Genomic DNA, 20229 nt, shown 5'->3' with positions numbered 1-20229 from the left:
TCCCACTTGAGCTGTGAGAAGCAGCTGCCAACCTCTGGTGTTGCAGTGATGCGTGGCTTGCTGCTGGCCTCCATTTTGAGAAGGGCTTTGTTGCCCGCCATGGCGGTCCGGTGAGGCTGGGACCTTGCGCCGTGCACGTGTGGACAGCGTGTACCGGAGCCGTGGGGAACAAAGCACCGAGAGCAGCTGCCCTCGCCTGGGCTGCGGGAGCTCGCCCCGCCGGGGCTGCTGGCACCGGCCGGCCCCCGGGCCGGGGGCTGCCCCTCGGGCAGGGCCTCCCTGCCATGGCTCGGCACCCCCAGCGCCCCCTCGGCCGGGGCAGCCGCTCCGCGGGCCCCGCCGCGCTCGCACCCCGACTGCCCGTCTCACAGCTGACGCAAGCCGCGTCCGCCATGCGGCATTACATGGCCGGCATCCTTCGCTGAGGGAACGGGGAGGAAACAAGGGCTGCGCACCGCCCGCGGGCAGCCGCGCCGCGCCCCCCTGCCAGGCCTGTGACGGGCTGGCGGCGGGGCCGTTCTGGCGGCGGGGCCGGGGCCGGGAGCCGCCCCGGGGCGGTGCCGCGGAGCTGCTGGGCCTGCGCGGCGGCGGGGCGGCGGCAGCCATGGAGGTGCAGGTGGCGCCGCTGCGGGCCTGGGACGATTTTTTCCCCGGCTCGGACCGCTTCGCCCGGCCCGACTTCAAGGACATCTCGAAATGGAACAACCGGGTGGTCAGCAACCTGCTCTACTACCAGACCAACTACCTGATGGTGGCGGCCGCTGTCGTCTCCATCGTGGGGTCAGTGCGTGGGCCTCGCCGCTACTGGCCGGGGAGGGCCCGGGGGGCGGCGAGGCCCGGGCGGGTGGTGCTGCGCCTCGGGTGGGGTGCTGGGGGTGATGCCTTCCTCTGCCTCTTCTCAGACCTCCGATTCACCGGGTGCCGCTTAAAAAAGGCCTAGTTACACCTCCCTTGTGGAAGGGGGGGGCTTGTTAGGTTCGGGGTAGGGTTTAGGATTCATTTGTTGGGGGTCTGAGCCACCTGAGGACTCCCCCGTGCCCCCCCATGGCAAGCCCCCTGGCCCAGGGGAGGGGGCTGCAGGCACCCAGCTTGTCGCGGGGCTGTGTGGTAGGTGTCACCGCTCTGAAAAACCGAGCGGCGTCCTGTGCGGTGATGTGTGCTTCCTCGCGCAGTCTGGCCAGTGTGAGTGCTCAAGCTGAGAGAAGCTTCACTTTTAATTAAAAAAAAAAAAAAGATTAATTTGGCTCTGTGTTACAGTTCTAAGCTTATGGCCAGGGGACAGAGCAAGCCTTTTTTATTTCTGAGCTACAGCATGTTGAAAACCTTTAATATAAAATAAATAAGGCACCCATTCATTTCATCTTGGTGGGCAGGATTGAGACCTTCGAGGCAATACCATCTGCTGGGATGATGTTCTGTCAGGCTCAGCTTTCCTGAAGAGAATTAGGAAATAACCTTATAATCATGTTTTGAATCAGTGCCTGTGTGACTCTTCTTCAAGTTTTGCTTTAGGGTCTTTGGTCAGAAAGCTCTTAAGCAAGACACGCAGCAGAGGCTAGCGGTTAAGCTTTTAATGTGGAAACTGGAATACTCCACCTTCACAACAAACAATGCGCAAATGCTTAAATTGGAGAATTGCCCAGCCACCAGGCCAGAGTGGTTTGGGCTGAAGCGCATCTTATCTTGTATGATGCAGAGATTTAAAATTCTTCCCTTAAATATATATTTATTTTTTTTTATTAAGCAGTCTGCATTGTTAGGGCTTCTAAACCTGTTGACCCAGCATCTAAGTTGGTGAAGATTCTCAGTGTTGCAGAGATCTTTGGCCTGTGCTCTGTGAAAGTATAGGCTGAAAACCCTGCTTTTTCTTCCTGATGTATATGATGGTTAGAGGTTTGGCATAGCGGCATAGGCTTTCTTAATTTTGGTGGGGATAGGTTGCAGTCAGCTAAATAGACTACTAGACTGGTAAAATGAGATTACCACCTTGGTCTAAACTTCTGTGTTCATCTGTCCTTGTTTAGCAGTGGGATGCTGTAGCTAGCCATAAATAAGTAGGTAGATCTTAGTGGCCCTGGAGAGCAGTGGGACAGCTCTTCTACCCAAAAAGGTGGGGAAGAAAATGTCAACAGTTTTGATATCTCTGGCTGGAAAACTGGGATGGTAGCACCTTTTACTAAGTCTCCTAAATTATGTCTTTTGAACGCTGATCTTTTTTTCTTCAGATCAAGGCTGGTATATATCCCACTTATTTCCCAGTATTTTGCTGGGGTGGGAGGTGGAGAAGGAGGGCCACAGGAGATGAAGATTACTATCAGAACTGCAATTCTAATATCTTAACACTAACTGGTAACCCTGTGAGTTGAAAACTTATGAATGAGGCACATCTAGAGTGGGATCTTGCTCTTAAATATTCTTTTATTGCATGTCTTAAAGCCTTTGGTATATGATGAATCTGATTCTTCTAACACTGAAGTAAAAGAGGACAGGAGAAGAACTCTAAAGGAAACAGGAGAACACTTCAATAGAGGAAAAACTTATCAATTTCTTTCATTAAAAAGATTTTTTGCCTGGCCAGACTGTGGTTTTATGGGAAAGTTATAGAAAGTTCTCCTGATAAATTTAAATTGATGACTAAGTTGTTGTCTTATGCTCCATTCTGCCAAGGGCAGGAATGCCTGAGTGATAAGTGATGAATCATGGCTTTTTAGGAACTCCAGGGCTGTATACAGGCCTAAGGGCAGGATTATTGAAACTGCTAATGTAGTGGTCTTCCTGTGATCAAAACTAAACTTAGCCCATGACCAACTCTACCTGTTGTTAAACCATCTAATTATATAGACAGACTTGTAATGCAGAGATGTATTTTCAGCTACTGTAATACCTGGTAGCTGTGGTGGTGCTGAGCTGACATGGAAATTGTAGCCTAGAGCTTTCTTGATACAGGAAGTACAGTGCTTATTGCCATGGCTTCAGTTTACTGGCTCTTGTTCAACAAGGTTGACCTCTCCAGTCTTTTACCATCTCACTACAAGGTACTGGAATAATATTACTGTGAACATAGTGGAATTGTAATGGTCTCTACATCATCATTTCCTCGCCTTTCTTCTTCCATTTGCCTTCTCTGATAGCTACTCTTACATGTAAATGATCTCTGCTTTGCAATAAACTAGTTTTACTTTCAGCCTATGGGACTAGATAGAAAATAATAAATCAGTGAACAAGAAACTAAAACTACTGAGTTAGTGCTGCTCTTCTAATGCAGGCAGGTGGTAGCAGCCTTGTTATCTTCCACCCTCCCTGCTCTGCAAATTCCTTTAAGAATTAATCTGGACTAGTGTGCTTGCCCAGCCCTGCCGCCAACCCACCCCCCCCCCCCCCCCCCCCGGCCAAAGTGTGTTGCAGTAGACTGCTGATGAAAATGAAGATCTTCACTAAATGAAATTGTGCCCTTTCTCCCAGTTGTATAGGAACTGGACTGCCTGTTCTTACTCTGAGCCAAGGTCCTGCCGTTGAGTGCTGTACAGATATTTATTATTAAAATCAGTGCCTCCCACAACAGCTTGCAACTCCCCTCAAACAATCAAGTTTGTTTAATAAGTGGAATTTGTCTGTATTTTCACCTACTCCAACAAGGCTTCTCTGTCTTGCAGTTCAAACTTAACTACTTAAACTGAACTAATTTCTTCTAGGCCTTTGTTGCCATGTGCTTGCTAAAAATTGGTTTCTAAATCTAACAGTATTAAAAGCTGTACTGGATTTCAGAGTGCCACGTCTAAGAGAGTCTTCAGCCTCTTTGGGCATAATGTCTTCCCTGCAGCTTGAGGTTTGATGTCTCTTTCCTTTATCACTTCTTCTTTAAAACACCTACTGCCCATCTGCACAACCCCAGCAATCAATGTGTGTGGTTGTTTTGAGTTTTCTTTCTCCCCCCCCCCAGACCACTACCCTAGCTGACGTGCTTGCAGTGATTGCCTTGCCAACATGAAGACTTCGGAGCAGCAAAATGCTTAGTTTCTCTAATGCCTAATGAAAGATTAAGCACGAGCATGCAAAACACATTATGATGCAACATATGTTTTAAAGCAATGTTAATACATAGCTTCATAAAGGTCTGGCAATTCTGAAGAAATGAATCTGTTTCCTGTTCTCAAAGCAATGTAAGTGAGCAATAGTAAGTAAAGAAGCATCATTAAATCTGCGGATGCTGAGGGCTGTCACCTGGGACAACATGCCATATATAGTTTTTAAGTGCTGCTTCTAGCTACATCTGTATAAACTCAGTGAAGCTGGAAGTATGGGAAGAGGAGACTCAGAACTTTGAAGTTATTTAAATCAATACAAATGAGGAAGGAAGCATTTAAAAGTTCTAACCTGCCCACCACTTGGAACATGATGGAGCAGAAGGTCTTCTAAAAGGGAATTTTCATGCTTATTGTATGTAATGGCCTAACTGAGCTGCTTCAAGTAAAAAAATGTTCTCAATGACTGCAAGTCTGATGCTTAGTGCCTTTGTTCAGGCTTGCCTGGTCACGTGCAGAAGAAACAGATGTGACAGCAACTGCTGAATAATCACTCTGAGACAGTCATCTAAAATGGAGATGACTTAAGGATGAAGCTAGCTTGCTTTTGCTTTTTATGTGGCTATCCTATTTCTGGGCTCATGCTGCTAGAAGCTTCTTGTCTCACACAAAGGATGCATCTTGCCCTTTTTTTTTCCCTTACGCTTTAGCTGTATATTCTCTCAGTAACCGCTCACTTCTGCTATAAGGCTGCGCACAACTGCAGATAGGAAATAACCTGACAAGAAGAGGTGATGTAGTAAGTCACTGGAAGCAGAGCTCTTTGGGCTTTCCTTTCTTGTGATGCATGAAAAAGAAATGTCATTTTTATACCAAAGAAATGTGAATCTGGTAAAAAAAAAAATACATATATATATATAAAACATATTCTGCTTTTTCTGCCCAGAGGTAGCTGCCAGTACTACTTCCCACAGAACTGCACCCCCAGCTGCTGGCATCTCAGCTGTATTCTGATACTACTTCCACAGATAGTGTCCAGTGGGGACATGTGGCACAGGACAATGCCTGTGTCCTGCAGCAAGGCAGGATGTTTAATGTTCTTTATTTTTCCCATCTCTTTACTTTGTATCAAAGCAGATGTTGAAGGAAACCTGGTCTCTGAAGGGTGGTAGGAGTGTGATTGCATGTCAGCCTACAACACTGCTGGAACTGAATCTAGGTGACAGCTTTTTCTTGCCAGTTTGTCCCAGCTGTAGTGAAGGTCGCAGCATCCTACCAGAGTTATACCTTGTTCATCACAGAGAGCAATGAAGGACATAATCTGGTTAAGGTGCTCTGGGTGACTAGCACTCCCAAAGTGCTATGTAGTCCTGCTGTACTGACTCCTTTCAGGGTTGCGAAAGTCAGTGGTTTTCTTCTCCAACCCCCAAAAGAGTTTTTCTTCCCCTAAGTCATCTGAGCAGTGTAAACTCAAGTTACCTCACTGCTGCCATGCTAATAGTTCTGTGCATTACATTTTTAGGTATTTGAGAAGTCTCATAAATCCCTGCTAAAGGGAATTATATTTAGAAAGTATCTTGTAACATACTTAATGGCTGGTCACTTACCTTGTCTCCGCAGCTTTGAAAGATTTCCAGCCTGAGCATGAATTTGGCATATTGTGTTCTGATCTTTATGTAAATAAGATCAATATCAATGTTAGTGGTTCCAACTATAACGTGACTTCTAGGGCTGTCATACAGCCCTTTTTTTTTTTTTTTTTTTTTTTTCCCAAACACTAGTGTTCTAAAATAACATGTCTGTGTTTTTTCCTTTTTAGTCTTTAGCTATTGTGTTAGCGAGAGCAGTGTGCCAACAGATCTAAGCAAAACTGGATAATGGAGGTCTGCCTTCCTGAAAAATGGCTTGGCTGGAAAAGAAGCTTCTATGTACAGATTTCTCAGAGAGTCTTTAGATAGTGCTGTGGGCGAGTCAAGCAATAAAGGGGAGCTTGGCATATGACACTCTATCCAGTACTGTAATCAAGAGTACTGAAGTCTGTGGACACATGGCTGATAATTTGAATACCAGTTTTTAGTAGCAACTGCTATCCCCATCTGTTTTCATGTGGCTCTGAGTGACTTCATGTGATACTTATGTTCACTGTTTCCTTGTACGCGTTGGAATGCAGCCCACTTCAGAAAACATGTAATTCAAATAACTTTCCCCAGGGAAGTGGGATCTTTTGAATGCTTTTCTGCTCCCCCCCCGCCCCCCCCCCCCCCCCCGCCCCTTCATATCCCTTACAGCTAGTCAGTTACACAGAACCTGTGTAATACCAGAAAGTGCTATAGAGCAGAGAAGTCTTTGGTCTTTTCCTCATAAATATGGAGGCACTGCTCTTCTGTACCGGTTTCTGAGGTTGTAATGAAAGTAGAGGGAAGGGTAGGGAAGATAGAGCTTTGAGAGTATTTATTAGACACATGAAAAATGTAGAGCAAAGCTCTGCCTAGCCCTTTGTTAATTGCAGGAGTATCTTGTCCATAGATTTGTGGTGACAAAAAATTGGTTGCTCTGAGGTGTCTGAGTAAGTTTGGTCATTTCTGCTGCAAGATAGCTGTGATGTGGAGGTAACTTCTACTTTTAAGAATCTCCTGTGTTCAGTAGTTCCTATGCAAGCCAGTCACTAGTGCAGTCCAGTCACCCTTCTCCTGCTGCAAAGGAGCACAAATTAAACTGATTTCCTTCCAGAGCAATGCTGTTCACATTTTCCAGCCTGGAAACTTTAGATTGACAATTCAGAGCTAAATATATTCTGGCTGGCTACAGGGAGTGACTCAGATGCAACAAGCAAGTCTGCCCTATCACCACTTCCAAAAAGCCCTGTTGGCTTTTCAGCATGAGTAGCAGAAGCAGGTGGGGAACTGGTCTGAATTTTAATCTCTTTTCATCCAGTTGTCCCGTCTCTTGTTGGCACAACTGACTTGAAAGAGTCAAGAGCCAGTGTCTGCTCTGAAGTAATTCTTGGGGGTTCTTCCTGCTCTAGGAAAATACTCTCTGGCACTACAGGTAGAGTGTTGGCATACCAGTCCAGCAACAAATTTCTTCTGCCTGTGCTGGATGTGAAGCACAGACCACAAACCATAGCATCCTCCTCAGCAGTGGGGTGGAGTGGTGAGTCATTGTGCCTGTTAGCTTTGGAACAGTAAGACTGACTGCAAAGCCTACGAGAAGAAATCTTGACTACCTCTGGCTTTATCATGGCAGTTATGCTGCTGTTGGTTGTAACAGCTCAGCCCTCAGCTGCTGTAATTAGATCAGTGCACGTACAAGCAAGTAAATCAGAATGTACATGAAGTGACATAACTTATTGCTATACAAGTGAAATATAAGAGAGCCTGGACTTTGTGCATGTACAGAAACAAACCAAGCAAATTTTATTGCTGAAAGTCTGACTCTAAACAAGCTCTAAATACTTGGGAAGGTGGTTTGAGCAGGTGATGTTCTTGCCCTGGTCCAAAAAAGGGACTTACTGTTTATAGTCCAAAGCTGATCCACTTGATGGCTTGGTTTGCTTGGTAACTCTGATAACAGTAATAGAACACAAACCTCAGCAGTGACTCTTGCCAGGCCTGGCTCTTCTTCCTACAAGACCTTTATCCCATACTCTGGTTCCTTCTGACTCTCAAGGCATGCTTCCTTGAGCCTGGGCTTCCATCTGTTGTGCTGATGGTGGTAAGCTCCTTCTGCAGGTACATAAAATTATTATATTTGGGTGTAAACCAATAGAAAAGTTAAATAAGAAATAGTGAAATAACTTGCTTTACTCAAGGTTTTCCTACCTTACCCATTTTGCAAACCTAGACAAGATAATAAGAAAAGCTAGTTCATCTGAAGGCCTAGACTGAGCCTGGTTTGGTCGTGCGTAGGGAAAAGAGCAATCCCTTGAGCAACTAGTTATCTCCATCTGCTCTTGGGATTTTCTAACTCTGGGTTTGATATCGAATGAAAGTACAGGTAAGGGTCCTAGTGGTAAGTACTTCTGTTGATGAGGTGCTGCAGGAATTCTCATTATCCCAAGCTATGCTCAGGAAGAGACTGTAAAGACAATGATTACCTGAATTCACTGCTAAGGGTTGCTTGTTCAGTTGTACTTGCTGCTTTATTTAGCTTCTGCCTAAAAATCTGAGGTTGATAAAGGTCTTGACAGCAACAACTGAGTTTTTAATGCCTTACCTTCCTAGTAATGAGTTACCAGTGAGCTAGATGTTTGCTATATGGACACAAGTCATGAAGGCTCTTAAATGGGGTGCACTTTTTTTTTCTCTCCCCCCTTCTCTCCAGATTTCTGAGTCCCCTGAATATGCTTATTGGCGGTACTGTGGTGGTGCTGGTGTTCATGGGGTTTGTGTGGGTATCACACAACAAGGATATACTCCGCAGACTGAAGAAGCAGTACCCAACCACATTTGTAGTGGTCATCATGCTGTCTAGCTACTTCCTGATTTCCTATCTGGGAGATGTCATGGTGTTCATGTTTGGGATCACGCTTCCTCTCCTCCGTAAGTATTTTTCCTCTCCTCTGGGAGGCTAGGGCCATGTGACTTGAGCTTTGTCAGATAAGTCTGCAGAGTCTGAACTGGTGGTTGCCTTTACTATCTATTTAAATGATCCCAAAACAAAACTGTGGGGAAGGGGGCACAAAACAGCACAAGCCCTCTTTAACGTTATTATTAAATGGGTACCTGTGGTTACTTAGGCAGTCATTAAGACTTCTTCCAGTGATGTCATGACATTAGAGTGTATCTTAAGATGAATGCTGCAAAAACTATGCATTCTTTGGGCATTAACAATTAATAAGTGTGTTTCTGTCATGCAGTGATGTTTGTCCATGCTTCTCTGAGACTCCGAAACATAAAGAACAAGCTGGAGAACAAAATGGAAGGAATAGGCTTGAAGAAGACCCCAATGGGCATCATACTGGATGCTCTAGAACAGCAAGAGGATAGTATCAACAAACTGGCTGACTACATATCTAAAGTGAAGGAGTAAGCAGCTGCAACACAGCATTTTTACCTGTTGCAGGAGTGTAGTTGCTATTTACTATTGTTCAAGCTTGCTTTCAGTTTGTGTACAAAACAGGAAATGCACGTGGTACAGATTAATAGTTGCAGGATACAGGTATTCCAAGCATCTTCAGGGCTCCTCTGAGAACATAAGAGCAGCAACTTTTTCTATTGTATAGCAAAATGTTCTGGTGTTTACACAAATACATACTAACTTAAACGTGTTTGCTTGTCTCTTCTTCTGGGGGGGGTAGAGGAGGAAGAGATGGAAACCTTTGGAATGCAATCTCTTAAACTGTCTTGTAGCAAATTTGTCTATTAAAAGTAACACACCTTTCATCTCAGCTCTACAAGGTGGCAGTTTAGCAGTTTATGCTGGGTAGCACCCTCAGGCTGGCATCGTTCAAGGTGAGCTGGAATGTATCAAAAGTAGGTATCTCTTGCATCCTCCACATCCCTTACTCAAGTGGTCTGTATTGAGACCACGTTTGATAGCTTAATTGGCAAGCAGTAAAACTGTGCAATACTTGTAACAAATATGAGTTCCTGTCCTCACCTCACATTCCTCCTTTAGCAGTCGGGAAACAGTCTAAATAGATCTAAGCATGAAGAATATACCTGGCACTGTGCCTCTGTCAGTTCCAGTAAAAAGCACCTTTGGTCTCTTTAAAATCTTGATATAGAGGAACTGCTCCTCTCTGCGGGAGAGTCAAACTTCCTGCATACTAGTGTACTGTGGCCAAGCATGGGAGAAATAAAAAGTTTTCAGATATGTTGGATGATCTAGGTTTCTACCCTATTGATGTTTTTGAATACTGCTACTTTAGGACTTACCTTGTTCTGCTTTAGTCTGTATAGGTTGTTTTGTAGATGGAGGTGTATGTGTGTTCTCGAGCGTGGGTTATCTTTTTCTTTCTTCTGAACCAGAATGCAAAGGTATAAGTAAAACATGCATCTCACTGACTCTGTACTTCTGACACCCTTCAAAGGAATAAACTGGATTTCAGGTTTACAAGTAAAAGCAATAAATGTCAAGATGCAGTTCTTGAAAATCCATTTCAAATTCATGAAGATATTTGCCTGTAACAACCAAAAGTGGTGTGGGGGATTCTTTTATATATATATATTTTAACTTAACTGCTGGCTCTGATGGAATAATCTTGATAACAGGAGCTTACCAACAACAGGGAGGGAAGAAGTTGTCCAGGTGACACTCCATTTCAAATGTTCTTGCATTTCTCTTTTCTAACAAAGTAATTAGTTTAACAAAAAGGCAAGGATCCTTAAAGTTGAAGCTTTTATGTAACTTACCATGCTGTTTCCATAGTGAACTCTGTAGAAATCTGAACATGTCATTCCATTAAGTGTTAAAGTGATCAGTATTTATTGAAAATGTTTGTATATTCCAGCTGAAGAGTCAATGGGCTGTTCCTCACTTGTAGCGCATGGTCTTTTTTGAAAACTGTTTCCACACTTAAAGAACGTAGTAGCTTATGACTTCATCATTACTGTAGAATTTTAAAAACTGCACAGTTAAAAATAAATTCTAATGGTGATTACTGAGCGCATTTATTTCAGGTTGGGGAAAGGGGTTGGAAGCTTGAGCTGGTCTCTGTTTGTACGGTTGGTGGAAATCCCTGGAGTGGCGGTGGGAGACCTGTTGTCACCCTGCTGCAAGCCCATGCTTGAGATTAAGCTGCTCGCTTTGAGCGCTGAAGTGTCTGAATTGACTTTGTTGAGGCACGAGGGACCTCTGAGCTGCAGGAATATTACAGCCTTGTTCTTGCTCCTTACAGAGGAGTAGTACTTAAGGCATTTGCTCATGCTCTTTCCGTCTCTTATATAACTTTACTTAACAGGGATTTTTCATTTCTTTTAATTACCTGAGAGGGATTTCTGCTTCTAGGATTACTGGGAGCTGTGCCTTGAGCAGTACTAGGAAGCCAGCTCTGCTGCAGTCAAACTACTGGTGTGATCTCTTACTGAGCTGCCTCCCTCCTCCTGCGATGGCTCAAGAGGCTGCTGGGTGGGAGCACGCGGATCAGAGCAGGGCTTCACAGGTCCTGCTGTATATTCCCTGGGAGTACCTGGCAGCTGCGGCAGCACTGCTGCTTTGGCTGCTTCTGCTGTAGCGGTAGTTTGCGCCTGGCAGCTTGAGTTGGAGATTATAAAGCACTGTATTATACTTTCCTTTGTCCTTCCGTGTCCCAGCTGCACTAGCCTGGCCTTGAACCCAGTGTAGAGAGCAGTGTGCTCAAAGAGCTCTCGGGGAGAGGAGAGTTGCTCATTGCACTTGTCATTTGCTGCTGTTCTCCATGCGAGGGCTTGGATGGAAGTACCAAGTTCCTTCTCTTTCCTGCGTTTATCCTTTAGGAAGAGACAGGGCTGTATGAAACAGGTGCAATGGAAATGTTACTTCCCTTTTAATGACTCTCCCCTCCCCCTTATGGGATACTGAAAAACTTACTTGCTATGTGTTAGACAATACATCAACCAGGTTTCCCAGGTTGTTACAGTTGCGATGTTACAGCTGCAGACAAGCAGAGCCGAGAAGGAGCTTTACAAGTTTGGAAGATGGGAGATTTGAAAGAAACCAGGTAATAGACACAGAAAGGGCAAGGACAAATGAAAATTTGAACTAACGATAGTGGAGTCCACCTTGCATTCAAAGAGGTCCCAGACATTGCTGATACTACAGGACTATTGTAATAAACATGGGATGGGGGAGCAGGGTAGGACTGGGATTTAGCTGCCAGGGGAAGGTTGCTAAGAGTTACAGGCAGGAGCAACTCACCTGAAAGAAATCCTGCTGGGAGCTGCAAAGATGTGCCTTTTGAGCACGTGTATCAACCACTGGAAGGCAGGGCAGCTGCATGTTAGCAAAGAGAAAGGCTTTGTTCTTTCCCTGTGCCTTTAGCTGTAAAAACCAAACAAAACCCCAAAACAAAGTGGTCTCTCATGGATGTGTTCCACAAGAAGGTGACTTACCTGTAGCTGCTTTATAAAAAAAGTTTGCAGCAAAATATCTGATGTGATTAAAAGGGAAGGAAAACAATTTCACAAAAATCAAGGAAGAACTGAAGTTGTGTATATGCAGGTTTAACCCCACCCAGCCCTTTTAGAGGTGAGACATGCTCTTCACACCCCGTACTAGGATGAATGATGCGTTTCTTAAACCTCTGGCAGAGAGAGGGGGAAGGCTTATCCTCCTGCCACATGAACAGTGGGGAGAGAGACCCGAAACAACATTTCAGTGAGCTCCAAGGTCACTGTAATTAAGGAATACATCATGGAGAGAGATGAATCTTGGGGAAAGATATCATTTATATGCTGATCAGGTACAATACCAACTTGACTATGTTCTGAAACAGAGGTAGTTTGAAACCATCAAGCCAAGGCGTTTGATGTACCAGAGCAGCTGTTCTGTTCGGTGAGCATCTTGTTAGCCATGGAAGTGCTGCACACAACTTAACGAGAGAGCTTTATTTTATTTCTGTTTCCTTAGCCTAAAAAATGAAGCTGTGTACATGGAAACCAATACATTTCTCATGGACAAGAGAAGAATAAGGGAGCATGTGTGTGAAAAGAAAGATAAGATAAAGCACAGCATGTTCCTGCAGAATCTGGCAGCAGAAGGACAACGTGGAAGCAGAACAGTTTGCTGACAAACTAGAAAGACAAGGTTATTGATGCCTCTGAGAAAATACTCCCACAACAAACTGGAGCCTCAAATCCACTTGGCAGACAGATGGCAGCGGGATTGTTTGATACCTGATGGAAACACTTAGCACTGACTTTTCCCATGCCAGCCATTTTCACCACACTTACAAAAGTGTGTATTGCAAGCTTTGTTCCCAAAGAGTCGTATATACCACCTGGGTTCTGCAGAAAACATCTGCTGAAACAGTTGTAAGCAAAACTTGAATAGTCTTTATTCCAAGTTGTTTTATCCGGGTCAGTCTGGTCTCTCACTCCAGCTGCTTTGGCAATGGCACCTGGACAAGGACACTAAGTATTAGGAGGAGGAAATTTCTCAGTCTTATTTCCCAAGCCAATTTAGTTTAATATAAACCTTCAGAAACTGTAAAAAAATCAACAGTATAACAGCTGGGAGCTCCAAAGGGCTGCATCCGTTTGGGAATTTATTTTGGGTTTAGTTCCCCATTTGCTGTTTGTGATGCTTAATGCCCAGTAAATCAGTTTTCAAGCAGCAAGTCCTGCGACAGAGCGAATAAATGCCCAGCTTGGCTCAAGCAGTAAAACCCCATTTTAGAGATGAAGCTGAGGATATCGAGGGAAATAAGGAGTTACCACATAAGGGGGAGTTACTGCAGGCAGGCGGGAGTAACACTGTAATGCCCCAAATCCAAGCCACGTAGCCTGATGACAGAGGACAAAAAAAGCCCCAAAAAAGCCCAAAACCAAAAAAAACCCCCAGCAACCAAAAACCAACCCCCAAACCCCACTATGTGTCCATTGCTTCATCTCTTTGTGGGCTGTGATAGCATTGTTATCTAGCCCATTTAGGATGGGCCATGAATTGATCCCTCTGCCCCAAACCCCACAGCCCTCGTTTATAAAAGCCTCCCATGGTTTTGGGGGGGAATGGCTGGGGTTCACTACTGCTCCCTGGCAGCACCTGGATTTCCTAATCGTTTGCTGTGCAAAATGAAGGCTGTGCCCAGCAGAGCACCACAACCCCAAAACTTGGTTTAGGGGCGGAATGGTCATGTTAAGGGTGGACCAGGGTCAGAAGGCACTGCAGAACCTGCCCCTGCCAACATTTCAGGACAAACTACTCTCTCTGGAATTACTGAGGGAATAATTATTTCTGTGTAGGTATAAATGAAAGCAAAATGTGGCCCACTGTTAAAATATTAAACAAAATATGAATTACAAAATACTACTTGACCATTTTTAATTGCAAAGGATTTTCTGCCCTGTCCCTCTAGTGTTAGCAACACAAACACATGCATCAACTGCACTAGCTACGAATAGATCTGTCAGCTTTTAGTATTTCTTGAATGATGGTACAATGCAAGGAACTATAACACTTCAGGAAAACAAAAGGTTAAATCTGGTGGCCAGCATTTTGAGAAGTGGCCCATGAATTTGGTACCCAAGTAAGAGCCAGGCAGTTATTGCAGTTTGGGACTTGGATTCTCAAAACCACAATGATGTTGAGCTCACATTTACACTGGAGTTGTGACCACTGAGCACTTTCAGTGGCAAAGATTTACTTGAAAACAAATATAAAAAAATGGTGTGGTATAACTACTTTCTTCTTATAACCTCGCTCCACCTTCACCGCTAATGGATCTAATTTTTTTCCTGTTAGCACTAGGCTACATTTCAGGGTGGGTATATCTGTGTGCCCCAGGTAAATTTAGCCCCGATCCTCCCTGCTTTTTATCAGCTTATCGACAATTTTTTCAACCTGGTATTTTTAAAAATAAAAAAAAGAACACCGTTTGGGCCTTTTGCCACCAAGAAGTATTTCAGAGGACCAACTGTTTTATCTGAAATGTTTTTAGGCAACTGTAAAAATGCGTTACGTCTTCAGGCAGCTGAGAAAAAGCATCTTGTACTGATCCTGTTGTTGCAAGTCGAAATGTAAGGCTCAAACACACAGAAAAATATTATAGCAAGGGTTTTTGGCAGTATCACCATTACAGATAGTAACTCTATAGAAAGAAAATAAATCTTAAAGAAATATACTAAATTTCCCCTCACACTAAAGCTTTAATTTCATGTAAAGCAGCCCAACCACCAAAAGCGGTCCCGGACCACGACTGTACTGCAGAGCCTTGCCCCGGCGGGTGGGCGGCAGCGCTGAAGGAGCCTGGCAGCTCCAGCATGATGCTGGAAACCCGGCTCCTGCCTTTGTGCAGGTTCTTAGGTGACTTAGGGGTTAAGCTACGTTGCTGCCAGTGTTTGGGTTTATCATTTATGAAATGGGCTAAGTGATGGTGCTTTCCTGCTTGTGAGAGCTGAAGAAAAACACAGCTACTGAAAAAAGAAACATGGGTTTTATGGGGGACTGAGAACAGACTAATGTGAAAAATAGTACCTGTTACTCTCCTGAAACAAACATCTTATAATGGCACTTGCCTATCATAACTAACAGGCTATTATTAGTAGCTAACCTTGAGTTTCTGTGGTTTATCTCCCAAGTAAATTTCCTTTCTTTCACTTTTACGGATGTCGACAAGGATGCGCGAGGCCCTTGCTGCCATTTCTGGGTGCCAGCTGTACCCTAGTTTTGCCCGGGGGAACCACCACCTGCATCCCAGGGATGGCAGCCTGATGCAAAACGATGACAAGGCACATCGGGTGCAGGTGCAAGCCCCCCTGAACAGTCAACATTACAAACGCCAGGTCGGGGGCGCACTGGGCAAGCGCGATTCCCACCCCTCAGCACCACCGCCGAGCACTCACCGGTTTAAGATAAGCGACGTTACTCTGACGAATGTCATTTAGTAGCTGATCTCTTGGGGTTATTTCAACCAGGGGAGGTGGCCTTCTCCTGGGAACGGGTTTAAGTGTTTTGATGACATCTCTGAGGTTGGTTTTCTCAGCAGGTTCAACGTACTCCGGCACAGCAGGTTTGCGCTGAATCTTCTTCAGCTTGACCACTTTGAAGCTGACGGGCTTCTCTGTGCACGGCTGCTCAGGGGCTGGCTGCCTCGCGCTCTCCTGCCTTTTGCTCAGAGACACAGCTGTGGGGACGGGAGGTTTGGGGGCTTGCGGGGGTTCGTGCATCCCCAGCTGGGGCAGTGGTCCCCCCAGCATTTCCCACATCCCTGGAGGCAACCCAAGTCCATTTTCCAGCATCGCTATCAACTCTCTCTGCTCTTTCATTTGCTGCTGCCGTTGCTCCTCTTGCCTCTTTTGCCTCTGCTTGTCCAGGTTTCTGCTGAGCAGGTTGGTCACCACCATCCTGGGCCCCGGCAATTCAAAGTGATAGCCCATTTTAAGGAGGGTGGCATTGGCTTTCAGCAGCCTGGCGATCTCCATTTCTGCCTGGTGGCCCAGCATGCTCCGCTGGTTGTGAAAGCGGAGCTCCGTCAGCGTCTCGTTGTACTGCAGGCATCTCATGATAGCAACGATCCCTTTGCCAGAGATGAAGTTGGAATCGATGTTCAGCGTGGTGATGCTCCTGTTCTCCCGCAGCATGTTGGCCAGCGCAAACGCCACGTTGTCGTCAGCCCCTACATTGGCCAAGCTGAACGTTTTTATGTTTTTATTCTTTTTCATAGCATTGACAAAGTCTATCAGCATTTCTTTGGGGATGTTTTCTATGTTGTTCAGGTTGAGCTCCTTCATGTCTGGGTTGTTTTTTCGGACTTTCTCCAAACTGTCTTCTAAATTGGTTTGATTTCCTGAAGGCCTGGCACTTAGCTTCATGAAGCTGGTATCCAATGCTAACTTTTGGGGGATGTTTAATTTTGATATTTTCTTTTCATTTTCATTTGGCTTTTGTGTGATTTCTCCTGATTCTGTACCTGGTTTCTTACTTATCCGATCGCTGTGACTGTTCTCATCGGTGCAAGTCTCCTTTGTTTCCAATTCAGGCTCATCTTCCTTTTCCTCCTCTTCCTCCTCCTCTTCCTCCTCTTCCCCTCTCTCCTTATCACTTCCATCTTTCTTTGCACCCCCAAACTGTGTTCCTGAGTTGGACAAGTGCTCATTTTGGTACCGTCTCTCTTTTCCCTCTGCTGCTGGCCCCCTCCCGCTGGCCACCTCACCGCTGCCGCCGGCCCTTCCTTCCACCTCCTCCGCAGCGCTTCTCTGAGGAAGACAAAAACAGCTGAAATAATTGAACATGGCTTTGTTACATTAACTTTCTGCTCAAATAAGCATGTAACGGCTGGATTTAGATACCTCTATGCCCATACATTATAGAATAACCCTCAAAAGTGTCATTGCCTGTCAGCCAGGGCTGTGCTGGCTTGCCTGGGAACACAGGGACAATTGCTCTTAAAGCAGCTGCAAACCAGTTTCTCATCTTTGCCTTTAAAATTAAATCCTGACAATTAAGTCCTGTACATATTTAATGCTATGTTAAGGTGGTTCTTGAACCCTTCTGGGAGTTAAGAGTCTCCGATCCGAAGTGTCTTTCTGGATTTTGCATAATTTTTATTGTTTCCTCGACAAAAGAGAAAGTTTTATTTCCTATGCTACAAACCACTGCAAATCATTGCTAACTGCTGGCTGTTTGCTCAGCCCCAGGAGGAGTGAAGGAGGCACATTGTAACAACAGTGGAGTCATCAAGCACATGAGACAACAAGGCTCTGGTACCTGCTGGAGCATCACAGCTAAAGAAGCATGTCAGTGAAGATAAAGCAAAACATTAGCTCAGTTTTATTTTGGGTCCAGAGGTAGGGAACTGGACTCTAAACACAGCTGTTGCAAGGCAGCGGGGCTTCTAGCATCAAAATAAAATTATTTGCAAACTCCCACCAGCTCCAGAGACCTTCCTAGCTGAGATTTTTTTTCAAGCATTTTTTTGCAAGTGGATCCTCCATCACTGAGAAATACGGATGAAGCACTAATAAATAATTTTCCCAAAAGGTTTGCACTTGTTCGGGCAAGGCAGTGTCATAACTTGTGGTTCACCTACAGTCAGATAAGACTGTGGCAGTCACTTCTGCCCTCGGGGCTGCGGTTCCCATTTGCTGTGGTAGTGGCTGGGTTTAGCACCCGATCGCTTGACCAGTTGCAAATGCAGCAGGCAGCTCTACGCTCACATTCCAGGTTTAACCTCAGAAGTGTTAGAAAAACTTGTTTCTTTGAGGGTAAAAGTGTTGCACGGGAGGGAAAAAAACACAGATTTCTCCCCCTCCCCAGAGGCAGCCCATGAAATCTGCCCTGGGAAGTCTGTGATGAACTGTGCTGCTGCGTAATAGCAAAACCATTAGTCTTTAAAAAAAAAAAAAAAAAAATCAGTTATCTTAAATTCACTTAGGTTCAGGTATGGCTGTGTTTTGTCTGGCCATATTTCCATTTTATTAACCTGTTTTAAAGTGTGGCCTTCATCATGAAAAATATCTAAGTATGACCTTCACTTTATTTCAAAGTCATAGGGATAGTAGAATAAATTTAAGTCCTGTATTGAAAAGGGTTGCACTAGTTTGTGGAGTTTGCATGCTTGGTCATTAGTGAATGTTTCACATTGTTAAACACAGCGTTTTGGGGTTTTGTCCAGTATGACATTAAATTCTGTCAATTAATTAGTTTAATACATATGATTAACATAGTCTTCTATGGAAAAGCAATATGGTGGTTTTCCATACGTAAAGTCAAACAAATCTGAGTTACATCCTCCAAACCGATTTTATGACAATTTCTCAGTGATTTGCTTCACTGAAAGGATTTAGGATTTTCTTATATTAAAAAGTTAAGTAAATATTTAGGCAAAGCCATTTAAAAATTGCTAACTCTGACATCAATCCAAGCTGCATCCTGCCACTGCTGAGGCTTTTAGGATGGATTTGAATTTGTTTTCATCCCTTACGTAAGGTACGGTACAAACAGAGGCAGGTTAAAGTATTAAAGCAGATCCCACAGCAGATGCATAATAAATATTTGTGATTTTTAGCTCGTTACCTCAGAGGGCAGGAGAGTGACGGGAACTCTTTCATCCTCGAGCATGCGTCTGGATGCCTTCTGCCAGTACAGGTAGTCAACCAGGGACCTGTGGTCGAAGCTTCCCGTGGGGGGTTTCTCCGTCTGATCCCTCTGTATCATCCCAGTTGGGACTTCAGGGTCTGGGGCCATGACTTCCATCTCACTCTGCAGCTCCTTTAGCTCCTCAGGGGACAGGTTTGCCAGGATTTCATCTTCATCAATGTCCTCAGGACACACTTCTTCATCAGAGTTTTGGCCGATTTCAGACATGTTCGTTCTTCTTGTATTATTTTTTAAACCTAAAGAGAAAGATCAATGTTAAGGGAAAAAATTCTTTCCCCCCCCCTCACTAGCAGTAGTTCAATCGGTTAAATGGACGAGTTCATGTTTTGGTCATGAGCTGTGGCAGCTCTCGATCTCAGTGCGGGAGGCAGACCGCGCAGCTAAGTCTATATTAAGCTGCACTTGGCTGGATAAAGAGAATTTATGGCGATGCTGCCATGCTCCATTTTCAGCAACTTGTCAGCTGTGCAAACCCCTCTGACATTTCAGTGCAGCTGGTGTGTCCCCCATTGAGTAAGGCGGGAGGCAGCCATTTTCTAGAGGATTCCCGGGGCCCTGCGCCTTTGGGCGCTTCACCCCACGCTCCAGCTGCCGTAGCGGGGTGGAGCGGCACTAGCGGTGCCTGCAAGGTGTGTGGGTGAAATCCTGCACCGTGGGAAGAATCGGCACAAGGTCTCCATGTCCATAACATCTCGGACAACTCAAAAGGGCTGGGGACTGCAGGCCCTTCACCACCTTTAGCCAGGGCTAAACCCCAGACGTTGCAGGTGGGTTTGGTGCGGACACAGCCATTGTGCCATTGATGAGCTCTCCCAGACACCAGATCCTGGTTAAAATACAATCCTCCAAGATGGAAAGAGGCAGGGGAACAGTCGGTACAACACGGACAGGGGTCCATGTGGGGACGGGCAGCAGCCCTTTGAACCAGCCCAAGTGGTCCCGAAGGGAACATTTCCCACAGCACATCCATGCCCTGCTCCCAGCCAGCCAGCCCAGGGGCAGTGCCAATGCCCTGTTTCTTGACTGGTCTGCCTCTGTCACAGATGTTATTTGCACTGTCAACAGATCTTGGCTGACGGTTCACTCTGATTCATCCTTTTCCTAGATTATACCATTTTTTTACAAAATTAATAAGCAGCGTCAAAGATTTACTTTGCTAATGTTCATAGAACTGATGTAACTATAGAAGATTAACCAAAATATATTTTTTTTTCAGCAAGAGACCATTCCGTCTAAGAAGTATCACATTCTTTGTTCAGAATATTTTACAGGCTTCTCAATTTAGACAGCACACCAGTCTCCAACACCACTGTGCTCATGGCTGCTTTGTAAAAGCAGTGTAGCATGGGCAGGTAGTTTCTCCAATACAGTGCAATTTCAGTACACCGCAGTCTGGGCTGTTCATTGGATTAGGAAGAATACCTCTCAATTTCAAATATTCTTCACAGGGGGTATCAAATCAAATCCT

General features: G+C 45.0%; 2 protein-coding genes across 2 annotated transcripts; one reads left to right on the top strand and one right to left on the bottom strand.

The window, feature by feature from the left end:
* Positions 1-536: 536 nt before the first annotated feature.
* On the top strand, positions 537-10623 carry ARL6IP5 (ADP ribosylation factor like GTPase 6 interacting protein 5). Its single transcript, XM_056336682.1, has 3 exons — positions 537-780; positions 8346-8563; positions 8881-10623. The coding sequence occupies exons 1-3, from the start codon at positions 605-607 to the stop codon at positions 9051-9053; spliced, it is 567 nt and encodes a 188-aa protein (XP_056192657.1). The 5' UTR covers positions 537-604; the 3' UTR covers positions 9054-10623.
* LMOD3 (leiomodin 3) lies at positions 10109-19102 on the bottom strand. The gene is made up of 3 exons (XM_056336681.1): positions 18678-19102; positions 15506-16858; positions 10109-13062 (listed from the first exon to the last, which is right to left on the bottom strand). Exons 1-3 carry the CDS (start codon positions 18966-18968, stop codon positions 13036-13038), a joined length of 1671 nt encoding a protein of 556 aa, XP_056192656.1. The 5' UTR covers positions 18969-19102; the 3' UTR covers positions 10109-13035.
* Positions 19103-20229: the final 1127 nt, after the last annotated feature.

Source organism: Falco biarmicus, chromosome 4, assembly GCF_023638135.1.
Source record: "Falco biarmicus isolate bFalBia1 chromosome 4, bFalBia1.pri, whole genome shotgun sequence".
Taxonomy (NCBI): domain Eukaryota; kingdom Metazoa; phylum Chordata; class Aves; order Falconiformes; family Falconidae; genus Falco; species Falco biarmicus.
This window is presented reverse-complemented; position numbering and strand designations above follow the sequence as displayed.

Excerpts from the sequence above, each read along its gene's own strand:
- LMOD3 (XM_056336681.1), bottom strand. The coding sequence starts at position 18,968 with ATGTCTGAAATCGGCCAAAACTCTGATGAAGAAGTGTGTCCTGAGGAC. Across the intron at positions 16,859-18,677 it reads TCACTCTCCTGCCCTCTGAG|AGAAGCGCTGCGGAGGAGGT; the intron begins GTAACGAGCTAA and ends TGTCTTCCTCAG. Across the intron at positions 13,063-15,505 it reads ACGTCGCTTATCTTAAACCG|GTGCCATTGCCAAAGCAGCT; the intron begins GTGAGTGCTCGG and ends GTCCTTGTCCAG.
- ARL6IP5 (XM_056336682.1), top strand. The coding sequence starts at position 605 with ATGGAGGTGCAGGTGGCGCCGCTGCGGGCCTGGGACGATTTTTTCCCC. Across the intron at positions 781-8,345 it reads GCTGTCGTCTCCATCGTGGG|ATTTCTGAGTCCCCTGAATA; the intron begins GTCAGTGCGTGG and ends CCTTCTCTCCAG. Across the intron at positions 8,564-8,880 it reads GATCACGCTTCCTCTCCTCC|TGATGTTTGTCCATGCTTCT; the intron begins GTAAGTATTTTT and ends TCTGTCATGCAG.